Source organism: Lepidochelys olivacea, assembly GCF_965140295.1.
Source record: "Lepidochelys olivacea isolate rLepOli2 genome assembly, chromosome: 25".
Lineage (NCBI taxonomy): Eukaryota > Metazoa > Chordata > Testudines > Cheloniidae > Lepidochelys > Lepidochelys olivacea.
This window is the reverse complement of record NC_140435.1, coordinates 15,592,748-15,617,814: the sequence shown is the minus strand read 5'-3', so window position 1 is coordinate 15,617,814 and position 25,067 is coordinate 15,592,748. Positions and strand designations below refer to the sequence as shown.

At 47.9% G+C, this 25,067-nt stretch overlaps 2 protein-coding genes across 5 annotated transcripts in view; one reads left to right on the top strand and one right to left on the bottom strand.

Annotated features, from left to right (window-relative positions):
- The window catches only part of DAZAP1 (DAZ associated protein 1), a 35,589-nt gene extending 29,886 nt beyond the window's left edge, over positions 1–5,703 (bottom strand). For 2 of the 4 annotated variants that reach the window (XM_084614539.1, XM_084614538.1), the window contains exon 1: positions 5,478–5,703. In XM_084614539.1, coding sequence (XP_084470665.1) covers positions 5,478–5,509 — 32 coding nt within the window. In that variant the 5' untranslated portion in view covers positions 5,510–5,703. The remainder of the gene's footprint in view (positions 1–5,477) is intronic. The other 2 variants (XM_084614536.1, XM_084614537.1) reach the window with 1 other exon arrangement.
- Positions 5,704–11,311: 5,608 nt separating this feature from the next.
- GAMT (guanidinoacetate N-methyltransferase) lies at positions 11,312–23,857 on the top strand. Its single transcript, XM_084614324.1, has 6 exons — positions 11,312–11,623; positions 14,224–14,369; positions 19,831–19,894; positions 20,947–21,014; positions 21,992–22,102; positions 22,697–23,857. Exons 1-6 carry the CDS (start codon positions 11,443–11,445, stop codon positions 22,835–22,837), a joined length of 711 nt encoding a protein of 236 aa, XP_084470450.1. The 5' UTR covers positions 11,312–11,442; the 3' UTR covers positions 22,838–23,857.
- Positions 23,858–25,067: the final 1,210 nt, after the last annotated feature.

Here is a 25,067-nt window from a genome sequence, read left to right as displayed (position 1 = left end):
GGATAATTCTGCTGTACAGAAGATTAGTAATAGTAGCATAGACTTCACCTGTTCACTTGAGCTAGGAGCTCCAGGGAGGTATGGCACTTTAGAAAATGGCTGCAATCAAGCCTCAGGAGCTAAAATTTGATTCCAGGAGCTGTAATTTTAATTTTTCTTGAATTGTTTTTTTTTTTAAAACACACTTTACACCAGCTTGCTCCAAGACATCTCAAGCTTACCTCAGCTGCTCAGCAAATGACAGAAAATAAATATACTTTAAGAATTTAGGTTTCCAGAGTCTAAAAATAATGAACATATTGTACAAATTTTAATCTACTTATACGGTATTTTAAAATTTGCCTAGTTGGATCAGGGATTTCACCTCTAAGTCACTGGTTCATAGACAGACCAACTCAGCAATAACATAAGCCTTAACTGCACTAGAAAACTGATTTGCTGCTGAGAACAGTTCAGTCAGTTCACATGAACCAGTCCAGAAAATGACTATCAGCGTACAAAGGACAATTTTCAGCACTCGTACAGAAACACTGACTATGTCCACACTTAAATTGTTTTGGAGGAATGATCATTAGCATATCCTCACTAATGATACTAGTGTATACAGGGCTTCAGTGTTTTAACCGCCATATAACCCAACCCTGCTGAAAGCTGGTCTAAATGATACAAAACCAAAAATGCCTGGGCACACCCATCATTTGTTACCACCAGTGAAGCTGCACCAAGAGTAGTGTGCAACAGTGGGAGATTTCCTGGAAGATACTATTAAACAAGGCTTACATGTCAAGAATGTTTTCCATAATGGTGCTAAAAATGATTTTGTCCTGTCTCTAGCCATTGAAGTGTTTGCAGCATCAGTTCAAAGGAACCCACACATTGTGGACAACAGTTTTGAGTAACATGTCATTTTTTGGTTTTAACAAGTCTACCACCAGATGGTCTATTTGGTTATCTGAGCGAAGAAAATTTCTTTCCATCCAACTGTCCATAGGCAGATACAAAAACAGTTCTGGTAGCAGTCTCACCGAAGTGGCCAAGATGAGAACTGCACTCTTCCTTAGATCTGGTCCCCACAAAAGAGAAAGGTTTCAGAGTAACAGCCGTGTTAGTCTGTATTCGCAAAAAGAAAAGGAGTACTTGTGGCACCTTAGAGACTAACCAATTTATCTGAGCATAAGCTTTCGTGAGCTACAGCTCACTTCATCGGATGCATACAAAAGAGAAAGACACACAATGGCTTTCACTGCTCTTTCCTATGCTGTACCTATTCTGTGAAAAGAAAGTTTGTAATACTGCCTAACAGGAACACAAGAATTTTTTTTTTAAATAAATAAGGTAGTTTTGTGTATAACAAAATATTCACAATTAAATTTCACTATAAATAAAAAAGGCAACTATTTTAGCTTTTGTTTTAAACCTAGGACTCTGGATTAGCAATATGCTCTTCATCAGCCACATACAACTAGTCTATGCCAGGTTATCAAATATAAAAAAAATATACCATCTGTGGGTTTCTGACAGACCATCTAGTTGTTTGACTGCAGGGAGCTCCCCTTCTCGATAATGACCACTGAAACCTTCCAGTTCTGTTATAAATTATTTCAAGCCACCTCACAGACAAATATTCAAACAAAAAAGAAGGGTTGTCTAAGGTCAACTGCAGCAGCTGTATGTAAATAGAGCACTTCTATTTATATGCATACTATAGAATGGCAAAAGCCAAGACAATCTTAGCCTTCGGCTCTGTGATGGATGGATTCTAATATACTGAGCAAAAGTAAACCCTATTTAACCAACCCACCTGCCTAAAACAAGGATATAGGCACAATATAAAAGAAAGCTGACAGAAGCGAAATATTTAAGGACAGTGCAAGAGGATTGCTCATCTTGCAACATTTAGCTTATACCATCATCAACCTGTTCTCATGAGTCTTATTACACAAGCTGAGGCTTGGCCATTTACAGCTTTGCTTGTACGAACACTTAAGGACAGGTAGTCAGTAAACTCTTGCCATCAGTTCAAGTATTGTGCAAGTGTACTTCTCTCTCTCTCTCTCACACACACAAATCAATGTTTTCACAAAGCTATATATAACAATTTACATTATGTAGCTGCTCTGATCAACCCATAGTACAGTTGAAGTTAACTTCTCTCAGACAAAGCTGATGGTTCTGAAGTTTTGCATGCTTCATCTCATCCCAGAGTAGTTTGCATGGGACACTACAAGTGGAGGAGGAATAAATGACATGCAAAGCAGCTCCATCCCACCTCTGGAGTCAATGTGCGAACTCTGTCTATGTGAAACTATGTGAAACTCAACTATGTGAAAGTTTTGAATTAACTATAACAGAAAGACTCTTATTAAACTAAATCTCTAATTAATATCCTAGCTGATAAATACGTCAGCTGTTTTCAGTGTCCTTTCAGTAGACTACAGAGTCCTCCAGGAGTGCACCATTTTCTTTGACTCTCAGTAGTAACGGCAGTGAATAGTATCCACAAAATCTCTATCTGTCCCAGCTAGTGCAAGGGATTACAGCCCTTGTGTGTATAATGTATCATCCAGCTAGGTGATACGCCTTGGAATCTCATGTAGGTTTTCCCTTCAATTACATAGGCGATCATAACCGATATGGTATGAAATAACAGAAGCAGGTTTCACCAGTAATCAAGAGAACACGAGTCTTAGGGGCTCACAGCAGTGTGAGACTATATATACTCAGGTATTAAATATTTTCAACCACAAATCCCAAATTTACAAAACTAAAATTCCATGTGCTGTATGGCACAAATTCCCCTCCCTTCATTACCATCACCCTATTTCTCAATACAGCGGGAAGACAGTGAACTAATCAAAGACTTATTTTATTATATGAGTTTGCCAGGCTTCCATGAATGTCAGAACTGTAATATTTGGCAATAAGCATGAAGTATAGGTAGCTAAAGTAATAAATCTCAAGACACAAGGAGCAGCAAAGTGATCTGAAAATAAAAGCCATGTCAGACAGAATAATCAAAAGGCAGGAAAAGCACACTACTACTCCATTCTCAGACATTATCTCTCAAATTGGAAGTTTTGAGTCCAGCAAACCCGGACATTTTACATACTGTAATACCATAAATATTTCAAACTGTTTCTCCAGAGTGATTATCACATATCAACTTTAGCAGTTACCCTGCTGGAAACATATAATTGATAGGAAAAAGTTTTCATATTTTTGTTCTACTATACAAATTACTTCAACAAGCTTGCAATGTTCTTTTTTTAAGTTAATGCTGACAGTTCAATTATCGCCACATATTTTGTTTCTCAACTTTTAAAAAAATGTCATCAACTTACATTTTTGCATTAGAAGGTAAAACACTCAGACTCAGAATTTGGTAGCCACAGAAGATTTATAACAGCTTCCAAAATAAAAATTGTATTTCTTAAGATTAATTTCTAGTTGACTGCCAAACAGACTTGATACCATAGTAAGTTGTCTAAAACTGTAACATATCCTGTTTTTTTCACCTTTCTCTTCTAAGTATTTTTGAGTGGATGAATAAATTAATGACTATGTTTTTTACGAACTAAAACCGGATCCTTCCGCACCTAAATATAAACGTAGGGAGTGAAATTATGAGCAATTTGCAATCCACAACAAGCTCATTGTCCAGAATGTGAGTTAGCATAATATTCTGTCCAGTATTTATAAGCCGGTTTTAAACATGTTACTCCAGAGCAACGAATTAGTCTCTTCGAGAAATGCAGCTGTTAATGCCCTCCCATGGGAGGGCATTTCGTAAATTAGTTTCAACAGTAATTGGGGCTCAGGACACAAAAATAATACTTCCAGAACAGGAAAATGCCATAAACATAACCCAAGGGACAAACACCATTCACTGAGACAAGTTATTTTCAAGACATTCAGTATTATTAAATCTCTTGTACTTCTGAGATCGTTCAGAATTTAAACACAGAGGGACACAATAGATGAACCATTATATGAGTCTAGTTCTGGACAATGTAGTCTAAGGTTTTAGTTTATGATTTTATGTATATTTTAGTTTTTACAAGGATGAACAGTTTATCATGGTGGAAAAATTCACCGTCAACTGTTGATACATTTCACTACAACAGAACACTTGGCAACCAGTGTTGTGTAAAACTACTCTATAGTTTTCTGTCAATTCTCCCATACACTGTACACTGTCCTGTGATTCTTAATATTGTAAATGTTTGAGCAGTGTATGGAAAATTATATAAAATGCGATTTTAAATCCATGGTTTCAGAGTAACAGCCGTGTTAGTCTGTATTCGCAAAAAGAAAAGGAGTACTTGTGGCACTTTAAGAGACTAACCAATTTATTTGAGCATAAGCTTTCGTGAGCTTATGAAGTGAGTGATCACATCCGATGAAGTGAGCTGTAGCTCACGAAAGCTTATGCTCAAATAAATTGGTTAGTCTCTAAGGTGCCACAAATACTCCTTTTCTTAAATCCACGGGGAGCCAAATATGGCATTATCTATTTAAAATAGCCAAAGTCCACCGAAGACCTTTAAGCAGCCATTCAAGATTCCTAATGTGAAACTGATCTGTGGAAGCCTGTCAGTGGAAGGGAAGTTTAAAAGAGCACAGAGACACAGTACACGGTTCCTGTCTCTAGAAGGGAAGCAGAGGGAAGATAAAAAGACTCTCCGTTTCCGTCTTTGTCCTGCCAGTCTTTCTTGGAGGGGCAGAGATTTCAGCCCCGCAGTCAGATGTATGGTTCACCTTCAGCGGGCCCTTCCCGACACAAGCGGGGGAAAACTATGTGGGCAAAGCCTGATGAGACAGGGACTCCTCCTGCCCTGGGGCAAGACTGTCAGCAGATTTTGCATCTCCCTTCTTCCTCGGCTACCTCACGGTGAGGCCAAGATAGGTGCAGGGCTGCCGCAGTTGCCCTGGTCCCTTGATACCCGCTCCGTGGCCTGCCTGCGCTGACCCCACAGCTGGGACCGGCTGGGCTGCCCAGCACGCGGACACAGGGGTCCCAACGAGGCTGCGGTCCCCCCCCCGCCCCGAGACACGCGCGATGCTCCCCAGCCCGTGGAAATGGGGCTCCGCGGACGGTTCGAGTCAGGGCCCGGAGGAGGGAACAAGGGCTTCCGCTTCAGAGCTCGCAGGGAGCCCCTGTGACCTTGGGCCCCGGCTCGAAGCACCTGCAGCCGCCAGGCGCGGGACCGGCGCCGGCGGGGGGGGGGCGGCACGCGGGGGGGAACCCCCCCCGATGAGATGCGCGAGGACTCGGGATGGCGTCAGCCGCCAGCTCGTGGCCAGGGGCCGCGGGGCGGGGCAGCGCGGGGGGGAGGGGGGAATATCCCAGCTCCCCGGAACTGCCCAGTCTCAGCCCCTTCACTGGGGGGGCTCCCCCCGCCCTGAACCCCTCCAGCGCCCTTTCCCCCCCCCCAACGGCTCGGCGTCCCCGGAGTCCCTCAGCCGCCCCCCCTCACCCGATCTCGTCGGCGCCTCCCACGTTGTTCATGGCGGCGGCTCCAGGCAGCTTCCGGGCCGGGCCCGGCTCCCTCAGGCCCAGGCGGCGGCAGCAGCGGAAGGTCACGGGCTCCGCTTCCCTCCCGAGCTGCGCAACGGCGGCTCCGGCCCCCTCTTCCCCTCAGCGCCGCCCGCCAACCGCCGCTGCGCGTGCACCCTAGCCTCGCTACGGGGTCTCCGGGACCGCGCCCAACGGGCGGGTGAGGGGAAAGGGGTAGCGCGCCTGCGCGGCAGGCGCAGGGCACCACGGGAAACGTAGTCCAGCGCGGGCTGGCTAACACGTGGGGCGGCCCCGCGGATGCGAGCCGGCAGGAGGGAGCGAGAGGGCAGTGCGTGCGAGAAAGAGAGGCCGCATGGGCGCTAAGGAGCGTGTGCGTGACACACCGCGTGGGAGCGAATGCGGCAGATTTAGAGTGTGAAAGGGAATGGGAGGGTGGCAGGGACGTTGTTTGCAAGTGAGGCCTGGGCTATGCTTAAAGATAAAAATAGATCAATCCACATCAATGGAAAAGCCCCTTCACAGCCTAGGCAGCGTCTACACCACAGCGCCATAGCGCCATAGTCAGAGTGTGTGCAAAGCATGGTGTGTACGGGGGACAGTGGTGTCCTTGGGTGTTTACTAAGGTGTGAGCGTGCCTATGGCTTTGCCTAGACTAGGGCCTGGTCTCCACACAGTTTTTGTGCTGGTATCACCATCACGTAGGGATGCGATTTTTAACCAAAATAGTTATACCAGTACAACCCCTAGTGTGAACAGTTACACTGGTATAATGGTGCCTCACACCGATGCAGCTTATCCCCTGTCCTGTAAGGGAAAAGCTATATCTGTGTAAGCGCATTTATGCCAATATAGGTGTAGCCACACTCCCGGGGTTATTCCACTTTACCCCTTCACTGTAGTTAAAGCAGTACAACTTTGTGTGTAGAAAAGCCTTAGGAAACACTCTACTTTTTTAGGCCTGGTCTACACTACAGGGTTAGGTTGATGTAAGCAGCCTTATGTTGACCTAGTTGTGGAAGTGTCTTCAGTTAAATTTGGCTCCCGCCAAGTTAAGTGCCTCTGTACGCTGATTTAGTAATGCCACCTTCCCAAGCGGCATAGAGTCACGGTCAGCGTAGTTAGGTTGACGCAGTGTCAGCCTCCGATGAAGTGAGCTGTAGCCCACGAAAGCTCATGCTCAAATAAATTGGTTAGTCTCTAAGGTGCCACAAGTCCTCCTGTTCTTTTTGGGAATACAGACTAACACGGCTGCTACTGTGTAGATCCTGTGTTGCTTACTGACTGTTACTGGCTTTCAGGAGCTGTCCCACAATGCTCCACACCCACAGTACAATTGATATAAGCGCTCCTGGCGAGGACGCACACCACCGACACAAGGAGCCAAGTATGCACACCCACACACAAGTGATTTAATAACTGCAGTGGCTGTATGCTGACGTAAATTAGGGCGACATAATTTTATAGTGCAGACATCGCCTTAAGCGTCAGAGTTTAGTTAACTCCATTGAACCAATGTGATTGAAAAAAGCACCCTTTTTCCTATGCCTGAATTACCCGTAAAAAGTTTTACCAGCATCAGTGGAATCTATGAACTATGTCAGTGGTATAATATTTTGCCAACATAGTTATGCCAATAAAAGCTCTCCTATAGATACAGTTATACTGGGATAAGCACTTTTATACGGGTATAACTGTATCTACGCTATGGTTTTTTTGCTGCTTTGAGGCTAAGGGCATGGCTACACTGGAAACTTCAAAGCGCTGTCGCGGGAGCACTTCTGCAGCAGCGCTTTGAAGTGTGAGTGTGGTCACACGCGAGCGCTAGGAGAGAGCTCTCCCAGCGCTCCTGGTAATCCACCTCCACAAGGGGATTGACTCTCAGCGCTGGGAGCCTGTTTACACCAGCACTTTAAAGTGCTCTGACTTGCTGCGCTCAGGGGGGTGATTTTTCACCCCCCTGAGCCAGCAAGATAGAGCGCTATAAAATGTAAGTGTAGCCAAGCTTTAAGTCTGCACTTAGCAGCTGCCCCACTGCAACGCTTCAGTATAGACACTCACTACAGTGATGGGAGGGGTTCTCCCGTCACTGTAGTTAAGCCGACCTAACGCTGTCTACACTGGGGACTGGATTGGCTTAATTACTTGATCAGGATGTGGATTTTCCACAGCTCTGAGAGGTGTTGTGATGTCAATGTAAGTTTTCAGTGTAGACCAGCCCTAACTAAGCCAGCATAGTTAAATCAGCAAAACTTTGAAATGTAGGCAAGGCCTTAGGCCTGGTCTACCCTAGGAAATTAGGTTGGTATAACTACATAGCTCGGGGGTATGAAAAATCCACATCCCTGAGCAATGCAGTTAAACCAATCTAACTCCTGGTGTAGACAGTGCTAGGGTGATGGGAGAATTCTTCCATCGACCTATCTACGCCGATGGGAGAACTCCTCCCGTCGCATAGGTCGTGTCTTCACTGAAGCACTACAGCAACGCAGCTGCCATGTTTTAAGTGTAGACAAGCCCATACAAGACCTATGTGTGCAGCATCTATAGGTGCATGGATAGCTTGTGTTTGTGTGTAGCACAAGGGACAAGCATAAGCCAATGATATTGTAACAGGCAGTGAGTGGTTTTATTTCAATGTCAGAAGTAAACCTAGCCCTTGTCAACTAGTATTATTTACTGTTTTATATATATAACACCACTTGTGTATCTTAGGCCCCTAGCAGTCTGAGAGCACTATGATTCTGTAGATTTTTATGAATCAAATGACACCCCCTCTTCCCTTTCGATCACTAATTTGCCCACGGGATTACACATGCTCCCAGACTGTAGAGGGCAGGAAAGGCAATTTAATCCCACACGTTGCACAGTTTGGGAGTGGTGTTTTATTTCTGCAGATTTATTTCGACCCAGGTGTCTGATCATTCTGGCACATGCCTTCGGGAGGAAAGTTCTTCAGGAGGAAAACATCCTCATTTTGGATTAAGTCTAAGGCACTTTTATTTGAAAACCTCACCCTATTGGGAGGAAGGATTTTGCTTATGTGGGTTTCAACGCAACATTTAAAATCTCACACGTGAGGTGGTTTTTTTTTGGAAATCTAACTTTCTCTCCATTGAAATAGTCAAGCAGCATGGATGCCCTGCTCACTCTCCTGATAATAGAGAACCAGGGACATCTAGTGGCTTTAGCTAAATCCCAGAAGGATATTTAAGGGTTTGATTTGCAGAAGTGCTGTGTACCCCAAACTCCAGCTGATTTCAGTGGACGCTGTGGGTACTCAGCACTTATGAAAACTATGCCCCTATGCCCTGCTCCTGCAAAGACTTGTTCATAGAATTCACTTTACTACCAAGTCGATGGGACTACTTACAGTAGTAAAGTTAAGCATATCCGTAAGTGTTTGTGAGATAGTTATTATCTCGGGGGCTTGGGCAAAGAGAATTAAATTTCACAGAAAAAGACTGATGCACTGACACACCCCAGTTTGGGATTGGTGTGGTATTTCTGTAGGCAGATGGCTTGCACAAAACTGACAACCACATAAGTGATGCACATGGCATAAGGTTGGGCTAACAGTGCAATCTGTTTCGAGAGAAGAGAATTGCTTTTATCCCGGTGGGTAGAGTACAGATAATAAGCCCATGTGCTGGGCAGGGATATGCCATCCAACCACGCTGCACTTTTAGGGGTGGCTGATGGAGTGTGGTGGGACAGGAATTCCGTTGATAAATGTCTGTTGTGGCTGAGGACTTCTCCTTGCCTTGGGGAACTGTAAGTATGAGCCTAGCTCTTGAGCCATTGATTTCAGCTGCCTATTGCCCAGCAGTCAGCTCTCACGCACACACCCTTTTCCACACCAGCCAAATCTCCCTCTTTTAGAAGGGGACTCTCATTTAAGATACCTTCAGACTCTTATGCATGAAGGGATTTTGCTGCAGGTTTCAGTGCGGCGTTAATACTCTTGTTCCTTTAGCTTGTCTTGCCCCTTGGCAATGTCCTGTGTTGCAGGTAGTGTAAGCTGGCTCCATGTGTCAGACGGAATGCCTCCAGCTTTCACCCTGACCACACCACACGATCCATCGTCTACAGCCAAGCTCTGCGATACAACTGCATTTGCTCCAACCCCTCAGACAGAGACAAACACCTACAAGATCTCTGTCAAGCTTTCTTACAACTACAATACCCACCTGCGGAAGTGAAGAAACAGATTGATAGAGCCAGAAGAGTTCCCAGAAATCACCTACTACAAGACAGGCCTAACAAAGAAAATAACAGAACGCCACTAGCCGTCACCTTCAGCCCCCAACTAAAACCCCTCCAACGCATTATTAAGGATCTACAACCTATCCTGAAGGATGACCCAACACTCTCACATATTTTGGGAGACAGGCCAGTCCTTGCCTACAGACAGCCCCGCAACCTGAAGCAAATACTCACCAACAACCACATACCACACAACAGAACCACTAACCCAGGAACCTATCCTTGCAACAAAGCCTGTTGCCAACTGTGCCCACATATCTATTCAGGGGACACCATCACAGGGCCTAATCACATCAGCCACACTATCAGAGGCTCGTTCACCTGCACATCCACCAATGTGATATATGCCATCATGTGCCAGCAATGCCCCTCTGCCATGTACATTGGTCAAACTGGACAGTCTCTACGTAAAAGAATAAATGGACACAAATCAGATGTCAAGAATTATAACATTCATAAACCAGTCGGAGAACACTTCAATCTCTCTGGTCACGCAATCACAGACATGAAGGTCGCTATCTTACAACAAAAAAACTTCAAATCCAGACCCAGCGAGAAACTGCTGAATTGGAATTCATTTGCAAATTGGATACTATTAATTTAGGCTTAAATAGAGACTGGGAGTGGCTAAGTCATTATGCAAGGTAGCCTATTTCCCCTTGTTTTTTCCTTACCCCCCCCCCCCCGACGTTCTGGTTAAACTTGAATTTAAACTTGGAGAGTGGTCAGTTTGGATGAGCTATTGCCAGTAGGAGAGTGAGTTTGTGTGTGTGTGTGTTTCGGGGTGTGTGTGTGTGTGAGAAAGCCTGGATTTGTGCTGGAAATGGCCCACCTTGATTACTATGCACATTGTAGGGAGAGTGGTCACTTTGGATGAGTTATTACCAGCAGGAGAGTGAGTTTGTGTGTGTATGGGGGGGGGGGTGAGAAAACCTGGATTTGTGCAGGAAATGGCCCACCTTGATTATCATACACATTGCAAAGAGAGTGGTCACTTTGGATGGGCTATTACCAGCAGGAGAGTGAATTTGTGTGTGTGTGTGGGGGGGGGGGGGGCGAGGGTGAGAAAACCTGGATTTGTGCTGGAAATGGCCCATCTTGATGATCACTTTAGATAAGCTATTACCAGCAGGACAGTGGGGTGGGAGGAGGTATTGTTTCATGGTCTCTGTGTGTATATAAAGTCTGCTGCAGTTTCCACGGTATGCATCCGATGAAGTGAGCTGTAGCTCAGGAAAGCTTATGCTCAACTAAATTGGTTAATCTCTAAGGTGCCACAAGTCCTCCTTTTCTTTTTGCAGAAAGAGTGCGTCCTTCCCTGACCACAGAGGGAGTGGAAGTGCTCTGTTTACACATCTCCTTGCAACCTGCACTCGCTCTGCCCGGTAATCGGTGTCCATGCATTTCTCCAAGGCATCGGCAGATGTCCCTCCTCGTTCACATCTCTGCCCTCCTCCTCTCCCAATTTGTACTGGGCATGCTCAGGACCCAGGGCCCAGAGAAGGGATCCCTTTTATCCAGAAGTAGCCTCTGCTCTTCTTTGCACACTCAGCCTTTTCTGGCTTGCCTATATAAAGCCAGCGAGATCACGAGGGCTCCCTTTCCCTCTCCTCCCCAGCCTGCTGGACTTTCCTCCCCCGGGTGGGAGAACTGGCAACACCATGAACTCCTCCGCAGCTGCTCCTATCTTCCTCCCGGGAGAGAACTGCACGCCCTCATGGAAGGGGGCAGACGCTGGCTTCAATCAGACGGACACCCACTTGGAGATCATGGGCAAACCAGTGATGGAGAGGTGGGAGACCCCTTACATGCATTCTCTGGCGACGGTAGCAGCGTCCAAAGGTAACAGGCGAGTGAGGTCCCAGCTCCTTGCAGGGAGGTGGGGGGCGAGTAGTGGCAGCGGCCAGGCGTCGGGGGGGTCCCGCGGGATGGTATCGGGAAGGGTGCGCTGTCGTTCCCCGCGCTGGGACGCTGCCCTGAGCCGGGCGGCTGCTTCTTGTCAGCCGAGGGAAGCGCCCCGAAGGCTTTGCGCATTTGGGAAGAACAGGGACGAGCAATAGGCGGGGGGGCCAGCGGTGCGCTCAGGCGGGGGGACACGGAGCCGTTTGCAGACACGGCGGGGGCCCTTCGTGCGCTTCGGGGTCTTGCTCCACTTGATTCTCCCTTCGCCCTGCTCACGGCCCCGGGGGCCAGTGTCAAAGGCTCCCCGCTAGTTATCAAGAGGAGCTGGGCTTTGCCCCTACCCTGAAACGAATTGATAATGTAACAAGCATTTCCTCCCCGCACGAAGACTGGCGTTGAATAAGGAGCTGAGCTCCCAGCATAGAGCCGAAAGCCTGGTGTTTTCTAAACCTTCCGGCCAAGTCCTCGCCCGGGCGACTATCTGCTGTGTGGCTAAGATATCAGAGTCACTGTCAGCTTTTTATGAATTGTTTCGCTCCCTGATTGAAAGAGCAATGGAAGCCATGTGTTCTGAGTACGTCAGAACAGTGCTTCAGGTCCCCTAAGGAAACTTTAAACATGGCTTGCCCAGGTGGATCGAGACGGCAGAGTTTTGGACTTTCATTCTACATAGATGCCTTTAAAGTATTTGATTTCTGCACAGCTTTGAGGGTAACATTGCGGGGGAAGGGGGGGATCAGGCCTGTTGAAGCTTTTCAGTCTAAAGTCAAGAGAACTCCGACAGTGCACAAATAATCTCCTGTCCATTGTCCTTGGAGTTCACTCTTCTCTGTCATGCAATCCACATTTGAACTGTAAATGCCAGGCAAATCCATATGCTCCAGAGAAGCTGGGTTAAGAATAGCACCCCTGTAACAGTAGCTGGGTCAAACAGTTGTGCTCTGTGTCATAGAAGACGGGTTTCCAAATAGCTGCAGACTTATCCCTAGGGCAAGAGAGGGGGAGGGGAGGTCTGCAGTTCTGCATTGGAGGAGGGCTAAAGTACCAGAAGGCTCAGGTGATCTCCTTGATCTTTGCACTTTACCTTTCATTTAAAAACAAAGTGTCTGATCCAAAGCCCATTAAAATGAATGGAAAGAAAGACTCACACGGACTTCAGTACCCTAAGGTTCAGGCCCAAAGCTCTTGAAACATGTCACATGGAGATTTTTAGTGGCATGTCTACAAGCAGTGAATTTTTAGGTTTCAGAGTAACAGCCGTGTTAGTCTGTATCTGCAAAAAGAAGAGGAGGACTTGTGGCACCTGAGAGACGAACCAATTTATTTGAGCATAAGCTTTCGTGAGCTACAGCTCACTTCATCGGATGCATAATGTCTTCTGCAGTTTCCACAGTATGTATCCGATGAAGTGAGCTGTAGCTCACGAAAGCTTATGCTCGAATAAATTGGTTCGTCTCTAAGGTGCCACAAGCAGTGAATTGTTACCAGAGAAGCAGCCCAGAGGGATCAGGTAGTTTCCTTTTGTTAGGAAAAGGTCTAACCACATTTCATATAAGTAATGAAGGTATTACAGGTTTTTAAAATTGGTTTGGAGAAAAAAATCCTCAAAGTTTGGAAGGGCAATAACCCCTTTTAGGGCATAAACTCACCTCTTTCTGATGGGGGTCAGGAAAAAACGTTCTCCAAGGGCAGGTTAATTTCTGACCCTTCTTTTGAAGCACCTGGTGATGGCCACTGTCAGAGAGGAGTTTGACCCCTGCTTTTATCCAGTCTGTTTTGCAGTGTTGCTGTAGCCATGTTTGTGCCAGGATATGAGAGAGACAAGGTGGGGGAGGGAATATCTTTTACTGGACCAACTTCTGTTGGTGAAAGACAAGCTTTTGAGCTCCACAGAGCTTTTCTTCAGGTCTGGCAGTCCTCTGTCCCTATGGATTCAAACATTACGTGGAGTCTTGTGCAGCTCCAGCCAATGTAGTGTTATTCCAATGCACTACGGCCAGAATAGTGTAATAATACTTCAGACTTATCCAGGGCTACATTTTCAAAGCATCCTCCCAAACAGTTAGGCTCTGATTCCGAACACGCACTTATACAAGCACATGAGCAGCCCCCTTGACATCAATGGGATTGTCACATGTTTAAGATTAAGCCTGCAGGTAAGTGTTTGCATGATCAGGAGTGATTTTAAGAAATAAGAGTGATTTTCAGTCTCCATGGCCCATCCAATCCTTGGTCACGTTGCTGAGACTGCAGAGAGAGGAGACCCAGCTAGAGCCAGCTGCGTGGGGGCAGACATCAAGACCAAAAAGCCTTCAGACAGCAATGACTGCTGGTCACTAGCAGCCTGGCTTGGACCCGCACCAGTGACCTATAGGTGAAAGGCTCTATATTGCCCCAGCCAGTTCCTCCCACGTTCGTATCTGAGCACAGAAGACTAAGGGACCAGCTGCCTTGTATCCTGCGATCAAGACAGCTGTCATTTAACTCTCGAGCATGCCTACAGAACATTGGTAGCCAGGCTGTGACCTGTCTTTCCCCAGGTGGCCGTGTGCTGGAAGTGGGGTTTGGCATGGCCATCGCGGCCACGAAACTGGAAGAGTTCGACATTGAGGAGCACTGGATCATAGAATGCAATGAGGGCGTCTTCCAGAGGCTGCAGGAGTGGGCCAAGAAACAGCCACACAAGGTACGAGCAGCTCCGCTCGCTGTAGACAAGGATGCATTGCAGACTCTGTGCACCTTTGTAGCTACAGCTGAGCTCAGCAGGGATTATCAACGGGCTACAATATGGCCTGGGATGCGGGGACTTATCCCAATCTCTGGCTGTGTAGCTATGTTCATATACAGCCCTTATCACCAGGCTCCGAGCGCCTTGCAGTTGGTAAAGGATTTTGTCCCCCACTCCCCAAAGCATTACCCTCATCTTACAGCTGGGGAAGCGAGGCACAAGCTAGATTGTGGTTTGCCCAAGGTCACATAGGAAGACTGTCGGAGCCAGGAATTGACTCCAGATCGCAAGTCGCTCCCCAGTGCCCTAACCACTGGGCCAGTCTTCCTGCCCATTTCTTACCCTCTAGATTTCCCTGAGGGTATGTCTACACTACGATATTAGGTCGATATTACAGAAGTCGATTTTTAGAAATAGATTTTATACAGTTGATTGCGTATGTCCACACTAAGCACATTAAGTCAGCAGACTGCATCCTCACTACCATGGCTAGCATTGGCTTATGGAGCGGTGCACCGTGGGTAACTATCCCACAGTTCCCGCAGTCTCTGCCGCCCATTGGAATTCTGGGTTAAGCTCCCAATGCCTGATGGGGCAAAAACATTGTCGCGGGTGGTTTTGGGTACATGTCGTCAGTCGCCCCTCCCTCCGTGAAAGCAACAGCAGACAATGGTTTCGCGCCTTTTTTCCATGCGGACGCCATACTGCTTTCAGCAGAGAGTGCAGTAGGACTGCTAACCGTCGTCATCCACCGCTTCCACTGCAGCTCCGCTCTGCTATTGTCTCAATAGCGAATTTCTCCGTGTTGCCTGTCATGGGCTCCTGGGTACCCGTGTTCTTCCTCGGGAAATGTGTGCGGTACTGTCGTCCTCCACCGCTTCCGCTGCAACTCTGCTCTCCTGAATCCACCTTGCAGGTCCTCTCGTCGTTCTCTATAAATATCTATTCTCATGGCATCCATCGTCAGCCACCGCTTCCGCTGCAACTCTGCTCTCCTGCAGACGCCATGCCATGGCAAGCATGGAGCCCGCTCAGATCACCGTGGCAGTTATGAGCATTCTAAGCACCCCGCGCATTATCCTGCAGTATGTGCAGAACCAGAACCTGCAAAAGCAGCCAAGGAGGCAACGATAGCGCGGTGACAAGAGTGATGAGGACATGGACACAGACTTCTCTCAAAGTACGGGTCCTGTCAATTTGGACATCCTGGTGGCAATGGGGCAGGCTCATGCCGTGGAATGCCAATTCTGGGCCTGGGAAAGAAGCACAGACTGGTGGGACCACATAGTGTTGCAGGTCTGGGATGATTCCCAGTGGCTGCAAAACTTTCGCGTGCGTTAAGGGCACTTTCATGGAACTTTGTGACTTGCTTTCCCCTGCCCTGAAGTGCAAGAATACCAAGAAGAGAGCAACCCTTACAGTTCACAAGCGAGTGGCGATAGCCCTCTGGAAGCTTGCAACGCCAGACAGCTACTGGTCAGTCGGTAATCAATTTGGAGTGGGCAAATCTACTGTAGGGGCTGCTGTGATCCAAGTAGCCAGCACAATCACTGAGCTGCTGCTGTCAAGAGTAGTGACTCTGGGAAATGCGCAGGTCATAGTGGATGGCTTTGCTGCAATGGGATTCCCTAACTGTGGCGCGGTGATAGACGGAATGCATATCCCTATCTTGGGACTGGACCGCTTTGGCAGCCAGTACGTAAACTGCAAGGAGTATTTTTCAATGGTACAGAATGCACTGGTGGATCACAAGGGATGTTTCACAGACATCAACAAGCTTGCATCTTCAGGAACTCTGGTCTGTTTGAACAGCTGCAGGAAGGGATTTACTTCCCAGACCAGAAAATAACTGTTGGGGATATTGAAATGCCTATAGTTATCCTTGGGGATCCAGCCTACCCCTTAATGCCACGGCTCATGAAGCCATATAAAGGCAGCCTGGACAGTAGTCAGGAGCTGTTCGACTATAGGCTGAGCAAGTGCAGAATGGTGGTAGAATGTGCATTTGGATGTTTAAAAGCTTGCTGGCGCAGTTTACTGACTCAGTTAGACCTCAGCGAAACCAATATTCCCATTGGCTGCTTGCTGTGTACTCCACAGTATCTGTGAGAGTAAGGGGGAGACGTTTATGGTGGGGTGGGAGGTTGAGGCAAATCGCCTGGCCACTGATTATGCGCAGCCAGACACCAGGGCATCAGAGAAGCTTTAAAACCCAGTTTCATGACTGGTCAGGCTATGGTGTGACAATTCTGTTTGTTTCTCCTTGATGAAAACCCGCCCCCTTGGTTCACTCTACTTCCCCGTAAGCCAACCGCCCTCCCCCCTTCAATCATCACTTGCAGAGGCAATAAAGTCATTGTTGTTTCAAAATCATGCATTCTTTATTAATTCATCACAGAAACAGGGGGATAACTGCCAAGGTAGCCTGGGAGGGGTGGGGGAGGAGGGAAGCACCAAGTTGGGTGGTGGAGGAGGGAAGGACAAGGCCACACTGCACTTCAAAACTTATTGAATGCCAGCCTTCTGTTGCTTGGGCAGTCCTCTGGGGTGGAGTGGTTGGGTGCCCGGAGGCTCTCCCCCCCACGTTCTTGGGCATCTGGGTGAGGAAGCTATGGAACTTGGGGAGGAGGGCGGGCGGTTACACAGGGGCTGCAGTGGTGGTCTGTGCTCCTGCAGCCTTTCCTGCAGCTCCACCAGATGCTGGAGCATATCAGTTTGATCCCCCAGTAGCCTCAGCATTGCATCCTGCCTCCTCTCACCTTGCTCCCCCCACCGCTCATCTCGCTCGTCCCTCCTGTCCTCGTGTTCACTTTCTGCTTTCCTGGACTCTGACACTGTTTGCCTCCACGCATTCTGCTGAGCTCTTTCATTGTGGGAGGACTGCATGAGCTCAGAGAACATTTCATCGCGAGTGCGTTTTTTTCGCCTTCTTATCTGTGCTAGCCTCTGGGACAGAGATGATGGGGGAGCATTGAAACATTTGCATCTGCGGGAGGAAAAAAAGGGAGAGTAGTATTTAAAAAGACACATTTTAGAGAACAATGGGTAGACTCTTTCATGGTGAACCAAGCTGTTAACATTTCATAGCACATGTGCTTTCGGTACAAGGTCGCATTTTGCCTCTTATATTGAGGGCCTGCTGGTTTGGTGCGAAAGATCACACACGCAGGGCCAGGCAATGGAATTCGGCTTGCAGGCAGCCATGGTAAGCCACAGTCTTTCGGCTTCTTCAGCCTTCATATCACGTGGGAATGGTTTCAAACAGCAGTGCCCTCCTTTCCCATACCAAGCACCCGTTGCGTTGGCCATTTAAAAGGAGGGGCTGCGGTGTGCAGCCCAAACGTGCAGCACAAACCCAACTAAACCTCCCCGCCCATTATCTAGGATGATCACTCTCCTGAGGAGAACAGAGAGATAAAGAACGGATGTTGTTTGAATGCCAGCAAACACCGGGACTATCAGCTGCCATGCTTTGTTATGCAATGATTCCAGACTACGTGCTACTGGCCTGGCATGGTAAAGTGTCCTACTATGGAGGACGGAATAAGGCTGCCCTCCCGAGAAACCTTTTGCAAAGGCTTTGGGAGTACCTCCAGGAGAGCTTCATGGAGATGTCCCTGGAGGATTTCCGCTCCAGTCCCAGACATGTTAACAGACTTTTCCAGTAGCTGTACTGGCCGCAAATGCATCCCAAGTCTTCAGGGCAAATTAATCATTAAACACGCTTGCTTTTAAACCATGTATTACATTTACAAAGGTACACTCACCAGAGGTGCCTTCTCCGGCTTCCTGGTCCGGGAGCCCGCCTTGGGAGGGTATTGGCTCCAGGATGATAAATAGTTCCTGGCTGTTGGGGAGAACGGTTTCTCCGCTTGCCTGCTGTACGCTATCGTCGTCCTCCTCTTCCTCATCCCCAAAATCGTCATCCCTGTTGCATGAGACTCCCCCCTTGCAGGTGTCCACGGACAGGGGTGGGGTAGTGGTAGGGAGTATGCAACTCATCATAGAAGCGGCATGTCTGGGGCTCTGACCTGGAGCGGCTGTTTGCCTCTTTGGTTTTTTGGTAGGCTTGCCTGAGATCCTTAATATTCACATGGCACTGTTGTGGGTCCCTGTTGTAGCCTCTGTCCATCATACCCTTGGAGATTTTGGCAAATATTTTGGCATTTCGTCTTTTGGAACGGAGTTTTGATAGCATGGATTCGTCTCTCCATACAGCGATCAGACCCAGTACCTCCCGTTCGGTCCATGCTGGAGCTCTTTTGTGATTCTGGGACTGTGCTGATCAACTTGCCATGCTGGCCAAACAGGAAATGAAATTCAAAAGTTCCTGGGGCTTTTCCTGTGTACCTGGTTAGTACATCTGAATTGAAAGTGCTGTCCAGAGTGGACACAACGGAGCACTCTGGGATAGCTCCCGGAGGCCAATACCATCGAATTGCGTCTACACTACCCCAAATTTGATTCGGCGATGTCGATTTCAGTGCTAATCCCCTCCTTGGGGAGGAGTGCAGAAATCTATTTTAAGAGTCCTTTAAGTTGACAAACATGGCTTTGTCATGTGGACGGGTGCAGGGTTAAATCAATCTAACGCTGCTAAATTCGACCTAAACTCGTAGTGTAGACCAGGGCTGAGCTGAATGAGGAAATCTTTGGAACCAGAGTTAAAAAAAACAAAACTTTCATAACTTGGAAGCAGAAGAAAAGTTTAGCAACACACAACCACTCCATTAAGCAAAACATTAACTCACTCAGTAAAGCGAAGGCTGGCCCCACACGGTTGCTGTACACTCACTAGTATCAAGTTGTTTATTAATTTGCACCATAAACCCATTTTTTAAATCGGTCACAATGTATTAGCGTCCCCTTGATGGGGTAGAGGATCCTCAGTTAATCTATCACATATGGGCACCGCACCCTGGGTTACATGGATGCCACTCCAGTGAGGACCAGCGAGATGCCAGTGGGGTTGAATTTGACTTGTGGACTCTCCCCTTCCCCCCCCTCTGCCCCCACCACTTTTACTAGGCCAAATCCATCCCTAGTGTAACTTACACTGCAGCAAATGGACTTGAATTACACCAGGGTGGGATTTGGCCCAATATCTGTGTGTTAGAAGTTGCAAATGCTGGTCTTGTGACACACTCTCTCTCTCTCGCCAAATCCTTGGTGCAGATCAGCTTCGCTCCGTTGCGGCTACCGCCCTCCACTGACGTACACCCATTGTGGAGCTGGACTTTTATATTTAATCAGGGCTTGTTAAGAGGAAAACAACTTTAATGCTGCATGTAGTGGACATTGATCCAACTCTTCCTTCCTGCCCCATTCCCTGGGTGTTTCTTATTCTCGCTTTGGTCAATCATTGATCAGAATCTGTGCCTCCATACCATCTGGTGACTTCTCCTTGTCTTGCCTGAAGGTCGTCCCCTTGAAGGGGCTGTGGGAAGACGTGGTGCTGACGCTGCCAGATGGACACTTTGACGGTAAGGGAAGCAGATTGAAATAAAAATCCAAAGAGATCATTGGAATCCCAGGGGTGGGTTGTGGAGAAGGAGGCTGCTGGGCAGTGAGGACCTCCACAACACCCATGGATCAGGGGCCCAGAGAAAGACAAACTACGCCAGAGCCAGCAAGCCTGACTTTACTGGGCAGGATTTAGAGTGGCACGTGGTCTGGCCTGAAATGTTATGAAATCTAGGACAGGTGTGGCCATTAGACAATGGAGGGATTCAAATGGAGCATGAATCAGGGGCGCTAGCTATATACTTGATAGAAGGGTGCTACGTAAACCCAGTCTGAACAGGACCTGAATTTAGTCATGCTAAGAGTAAGAATGTTCACGCACCCATAGGAAAATATACCAGGTGGCCTAATTTTCATGGGTGTTGAGCACCTGAAACTCCCATCCAATTCAATGGGAGCTGACCTTGCTCAGGCTCTATGAAAAAACTCAGGCCCTAAGATTAAGTACCATGCATTGCTGGAGGAGCTGCACATTAGCTACATGGGAGGCTGTGTGACCTAGTGGATAGAGCACCAGAGCCCCATTGGGCTAGGCGGTGTACCCACATACGGTGAGAGACAATCTCTGCCCTACAGGGCTTACAGTCTAAATCAACAAGACAGAAGCCTGGCGGGGAAACTGAGGCACACAAAAGGGAGGTGACTTGCCCAAGGCCAGTGGCACAGCCAAGAATAGAACTGATGCCTCCTGACTCCCAGCTCAGTGCTCTGGCCACTAGGCCCTGCTGCCTCATTAGCTTGCACTGAAGCAGGAGAGATGAAATTCAGCTAGCCAGCTTAGCCCAGCCTCCCAAAGCTTGGCAGAAGGAAAGCACGTTGCTGTCGGTACGATGAAGCTATCGCCAACACTGGTGTTATCAAATGCATGGGACTCAAATGTCATGTGTTAAGGGGGGGAGACACGCCAAGCAGCCAGCTACGAAGAGGAATCTTAGCCCAACTAAACGATCCCAGTCTGTGCTACAGCATATCTTGCAGCTAATGCATTATTTCCCTCGGTTTCCCTGGACAGGCATCCTCTATGATACCTATCCCCTGTCAGCAGAAACCTGGCACACTCACCAGTTCAGCTTTATCAAGGTAACAGACTCTCCTGCAGTTCTCCAACGAGCAGGATTCTTCCCTTGTTATCCGCATATTGCAAGCCCCCTGCTAGCATTTCTGCAGCAGCTCCAGGCATTTGGGGGCCTGCTCAGACAAGATGCTGAGTGCTCTCAGCTCCGGTTGGGTTTCACTGGGGACTGAGGACATATCACCTGACAGGGTCAGGACTTTAATCCCCCAGAGGCCTCTCTGAGCTGGAGAGTTAGATCTGTAGCCCACCTCCAAAGCCACACGGGAGTCGTCATGAGACGGACCTGGCCCCGAGAGACTTGCTAGGATGGGCCTTTGCCGGTTGTTACGTTACAGCCATCAGCTTCTCCATGCTGCTTTGGGGCCCAGCAGTGTTTTAGGAACGTGGGATTTTCGCACGTAGCCCACGTTTGTCTCCTGTGGCACCTTTCCTACCAACGCTACTCAAGAAGTGTTTTGCTGGAGTTACGTGGGAGAGGGACTGACCCTAGCAAGGGGCAATTGAAGCTTTCACAGATTCTCTGAAAGGAAATGGAGAGGGGAGATGTCGGGGGAGGTTGTTCTAGATGGCAGGTGCTACAGTAGGATGGCCAGGTGCCTGGTTTTTGACTGGAAAATCCAGTCCAAAAGGGGGCCTGACAGCGTCCAGTCAGATCTACTGACCAGACACCCAAAGTCCAGTTACTGCAAGCAGGAAGAGACTGTCATCACCCACTCCAGCCCTACCTCCGCAGGCAAGTAGCAAGAGACGGGGGGAGGAGAAGAGTCGAAGGGGGCAGAGCCTCAGGAGAAGAGGCAGGACGGGACGGGGCTTTGGTGGAAGAGGCGGGACAGGGGATGTTCCCGCACTCCTGCTGGAGTGTCCGTTTTTTAAATATTACAAGTTGGCAACCCTATGCTACGGAGGGAAGGCAGAGAGGAGCACGGTGTTTAGGGCAGCCCCTAAATCCCATCAGCCTCCCATTTGTTTCCCTCTTCCACAGGGTCACGCTTTCCGCTTGCTGAAAGCTGGCGGTGTGCTCACCTACTGCAACCTGACATCCTGGGGGGAGCTGCTCAAGACGGAGTACACGGACATTGAGAAGATGTTTGAGGTGAGGAGGGGCAGAGGCTCGGAGAGCCTGATGGCAGATATGACCACAGGCGAGGGGGTGCCAAACCCTGCAGTCGTTTCTCACTCACCCAAGGTGGCTGCTGACAGGAGCATACAGATACCAGAGTCCTACCACCTGCCCAACTGTGGGTGCAAAGCTGCATTAGGCCTCACACCTGCCATTCTGTTTGCGGACACAAACGAGCACATGAGTTTTACCGGCCTGGATTAGATCCACATAAAAACAGGCCAGTCCTCAGCACTTTGGAAACAGGCCCTCCGTTAAATGGCACGGCTAGATAACAGGCAGGTGATAATATGAGCAGGAAGGAACGGTTGACAAGTAGGGCTTGGCGGGACCCAGTTCAAGGATACGCTTCAGAAGCACCATAAAGTACAGTGGGTGTTTTTCCAGGACAGTTCTAAAGCTTCAACCATCTTAGTGGCTGGGGCAGTGTCATTTTAATGTAACCAGACCAGTTAAACAAAGGGTTAGGCGTCTCCTTCCTCGAGGATCACGTTGGGACAGACTGTGTGTTCAGGCAGCGGTGGCTCAGAACCTCACCGGTCTCTGTCTTACGTGTCCCTCCCTTAGGAGACTCAAGTTGCACACCTGATGGAGGCAGGGTTCAAGAAGGAGAACGTAAGCACCAGCGTGATGGACTTGATCCCGCCTGAGGACTGCCGGTACTACTCCTTCCACAAAATGATCACGCCCACCATCATCAAAGAGTGAGCAGCCACCCAGCACCCTCTCCTGTCTCGCTCACTCAGCTGCTACAACAAAGAGAGAGGGAAGAAATCCTGCCAGCAGGAGTGAAAACTAAATCATCAAGGACTGGCTATTTACAATCCAGGGAGGGGAGGGAATATTCATCGCTCTACAGTACTAATGAGGGAAGATTAACATATCGATTGGACTTTCCAGTAAGATTGAGAGGAGGGGAAGATTTGGGAAAGTACAGTTGGAAGTTTATCACAGTTTAGAACTAGCACGTCTGTAGTGGACCCTGCACCACAAAGGGTCCAAGTGACTAGGACTGGGATTCAGGACTCCTGCCTTCTAGTCCCAGCTCTGCCACTGAGCTGCTGGTGTTTATGAGCAAGTCACTGCCCCGTCTGTGCCTCAGTTTCCCCATCCACAATACATTATCCCCTTTCTCCCCCTCAGCCAATGCTTTGAGATCTATGGCTCTAAGACCCTAGGTCAGAGCTAGGTGTTATTTGGTAAACGAAACCTGCCCCAAGGCCTGGCTGTGGAACTGGAGCATTTCTCCTACGTTTTTAAAGAATGTTTTTATTGTGGGGTTTGACCTGCGCTCAGAGCCCTCGCTGTAGGCTCCACAGCTGTTGATTAAAGTGAAAATCAGTAGGGGACTGTAGGTAGGGATTGAATGAGGGATTTTCTAATCGGAGTTTCCAGTGGAACACTGTCTTTTTTTAAAGATCAAGACTTGACTCTCCCCGACCAGCCGAGTAAAGTACCCTCTACCCCACAGAGTTTAATTCTGAAAGCCTGGCATTTGCATTTGTGTAATTAAATGAGATTCAGACAACTCCCAGAGCATATCCTGTGGGAATCTCCACTTATATTTTTGGCCAATGGCCTGTTTTTAATTAAGATTTTGGTAATGAATTCTTATGACCTTCCTGGAAGTTTACCACTACATGACTGACTATCCACCTCTGTACATAGATGTGGTGGACATGCTATTAATACAAACACTAAAGACAGTAAATTGACTTAAAAACTACAGCTCAAGACTTCAGAATAATTTATTTTCATTTTTTATAAGCACACATAACTCTGCAGTGGCTCTGTGCTCGTCATTACAGGTGGCCTGAAGTGCTGGTAGCAAATCACCAATCTGTTTACTCTCCTGTGGTCCTGATGGTGGCAGCCTAAGATCGGCTTAGAAGCTTTCTATTCCTGTCCCATTTTCACAAAAGCCGCTGCTTTTTAATAAGATTGCTGGGCAAGATTCTAGATAAAGCAGGTGCCTAAATATAGACTATAAGCCCCACCCACAAACCAAGTCCCCATTGAGCTAGGGGCTGTCCAAATGCATGGTCCCTGCCCCACAGAGCTTCCAATCTAAGACAAGAGATAACACGTGAACACTGATGGAAATGGGGGAGCAAAGAAAACAATGAGAATGTTGGTCAGCATGACAGGCAGGGATCTCAGAATTGAGTTAAGCAACCAGATAAGAGGCCTGATGTACAGAAGTGCTAAGTATCCAATGGGACCTAGCTATAAAGAGAGGTCAAATACAGTTGTGTTGTATGCATAGACGTCGTGGAACAGGGAGATAAATCCTTCTCTGTACAGCTCTGGTGCTGCAGTACCTGGGACATTGTACTAGGCATCACATTATCAGAAAGATGATGATAAACTGGATGGAGTTGAGAGAAGAGCCGCAAAATCTATCCGGAGGCCAGAGGGACTCATTTAGCAGTAAAGATTATAAAAGGGGCGGGAATTAATGGGTTGGCTGAAGTGACGACTGAAGACAGTTCACAGATACTGTATATGAAAAGTGTAAAGATCAAAGAGAGCAGAGCTTTAGGGTGGCAAAGGGAGGTATAGAAGCTGCAGTAATGGGCTGAAATGAAGACTGTAAATGTTGATTTAGGTCCATATCAGCCTCTGGTGTAGCTGTGTTTTTGCTGACAGCATCAAGCTCAGAATTTTGCAGGTGAGGAAGTGGAGATGAGACATCTGGGAGTTTGGTTTAGAGCAGGCTTGGGACTGATTTACAAAACATCCCATCGATGGCAAAGCTGGGGACACATCTCGGTCCTGATTGCCACAGAGGGGTAAAAAAACCCAAATAAATCTCATCTATGCAAGCTGAATCTAACCCTGTTATCATCAAAGAGGTAGGAGTTGAGAGGTACTTTTCCCCCAGTTTAAAATCAAACCAGGACTCTGTGAAACATTCGAAACACACTTATGTATCTGC

What these genes read in the sequence shown, in the direction of transcription:
- GAMT (XM_084614324.1), top strand. Translation starts at nt 11,443, where the DNA reads ATGAACTCCTCCGCAGCTGCTCCTATCTTCCTCCCGGGAGAGAACTGC. An exon ending in GCCAGATGGACACTTTGACG is followed by an intron (nt 19,895 to 20,946) that starts GTAAGGGAAGCA and finishes TTCCCTGGACAG; the next exon opens with GCATCCTCTATGATACCTAT. An exon ending in ACCAGTTCAGCTTTATCAAG is followed by an intron (nt 21,015 to 21,991) that starts GTAACAGACTCT and finishes CCTCTTCCACAG; the next exon opens with GGTCACGCTTTCCGCTTGCT.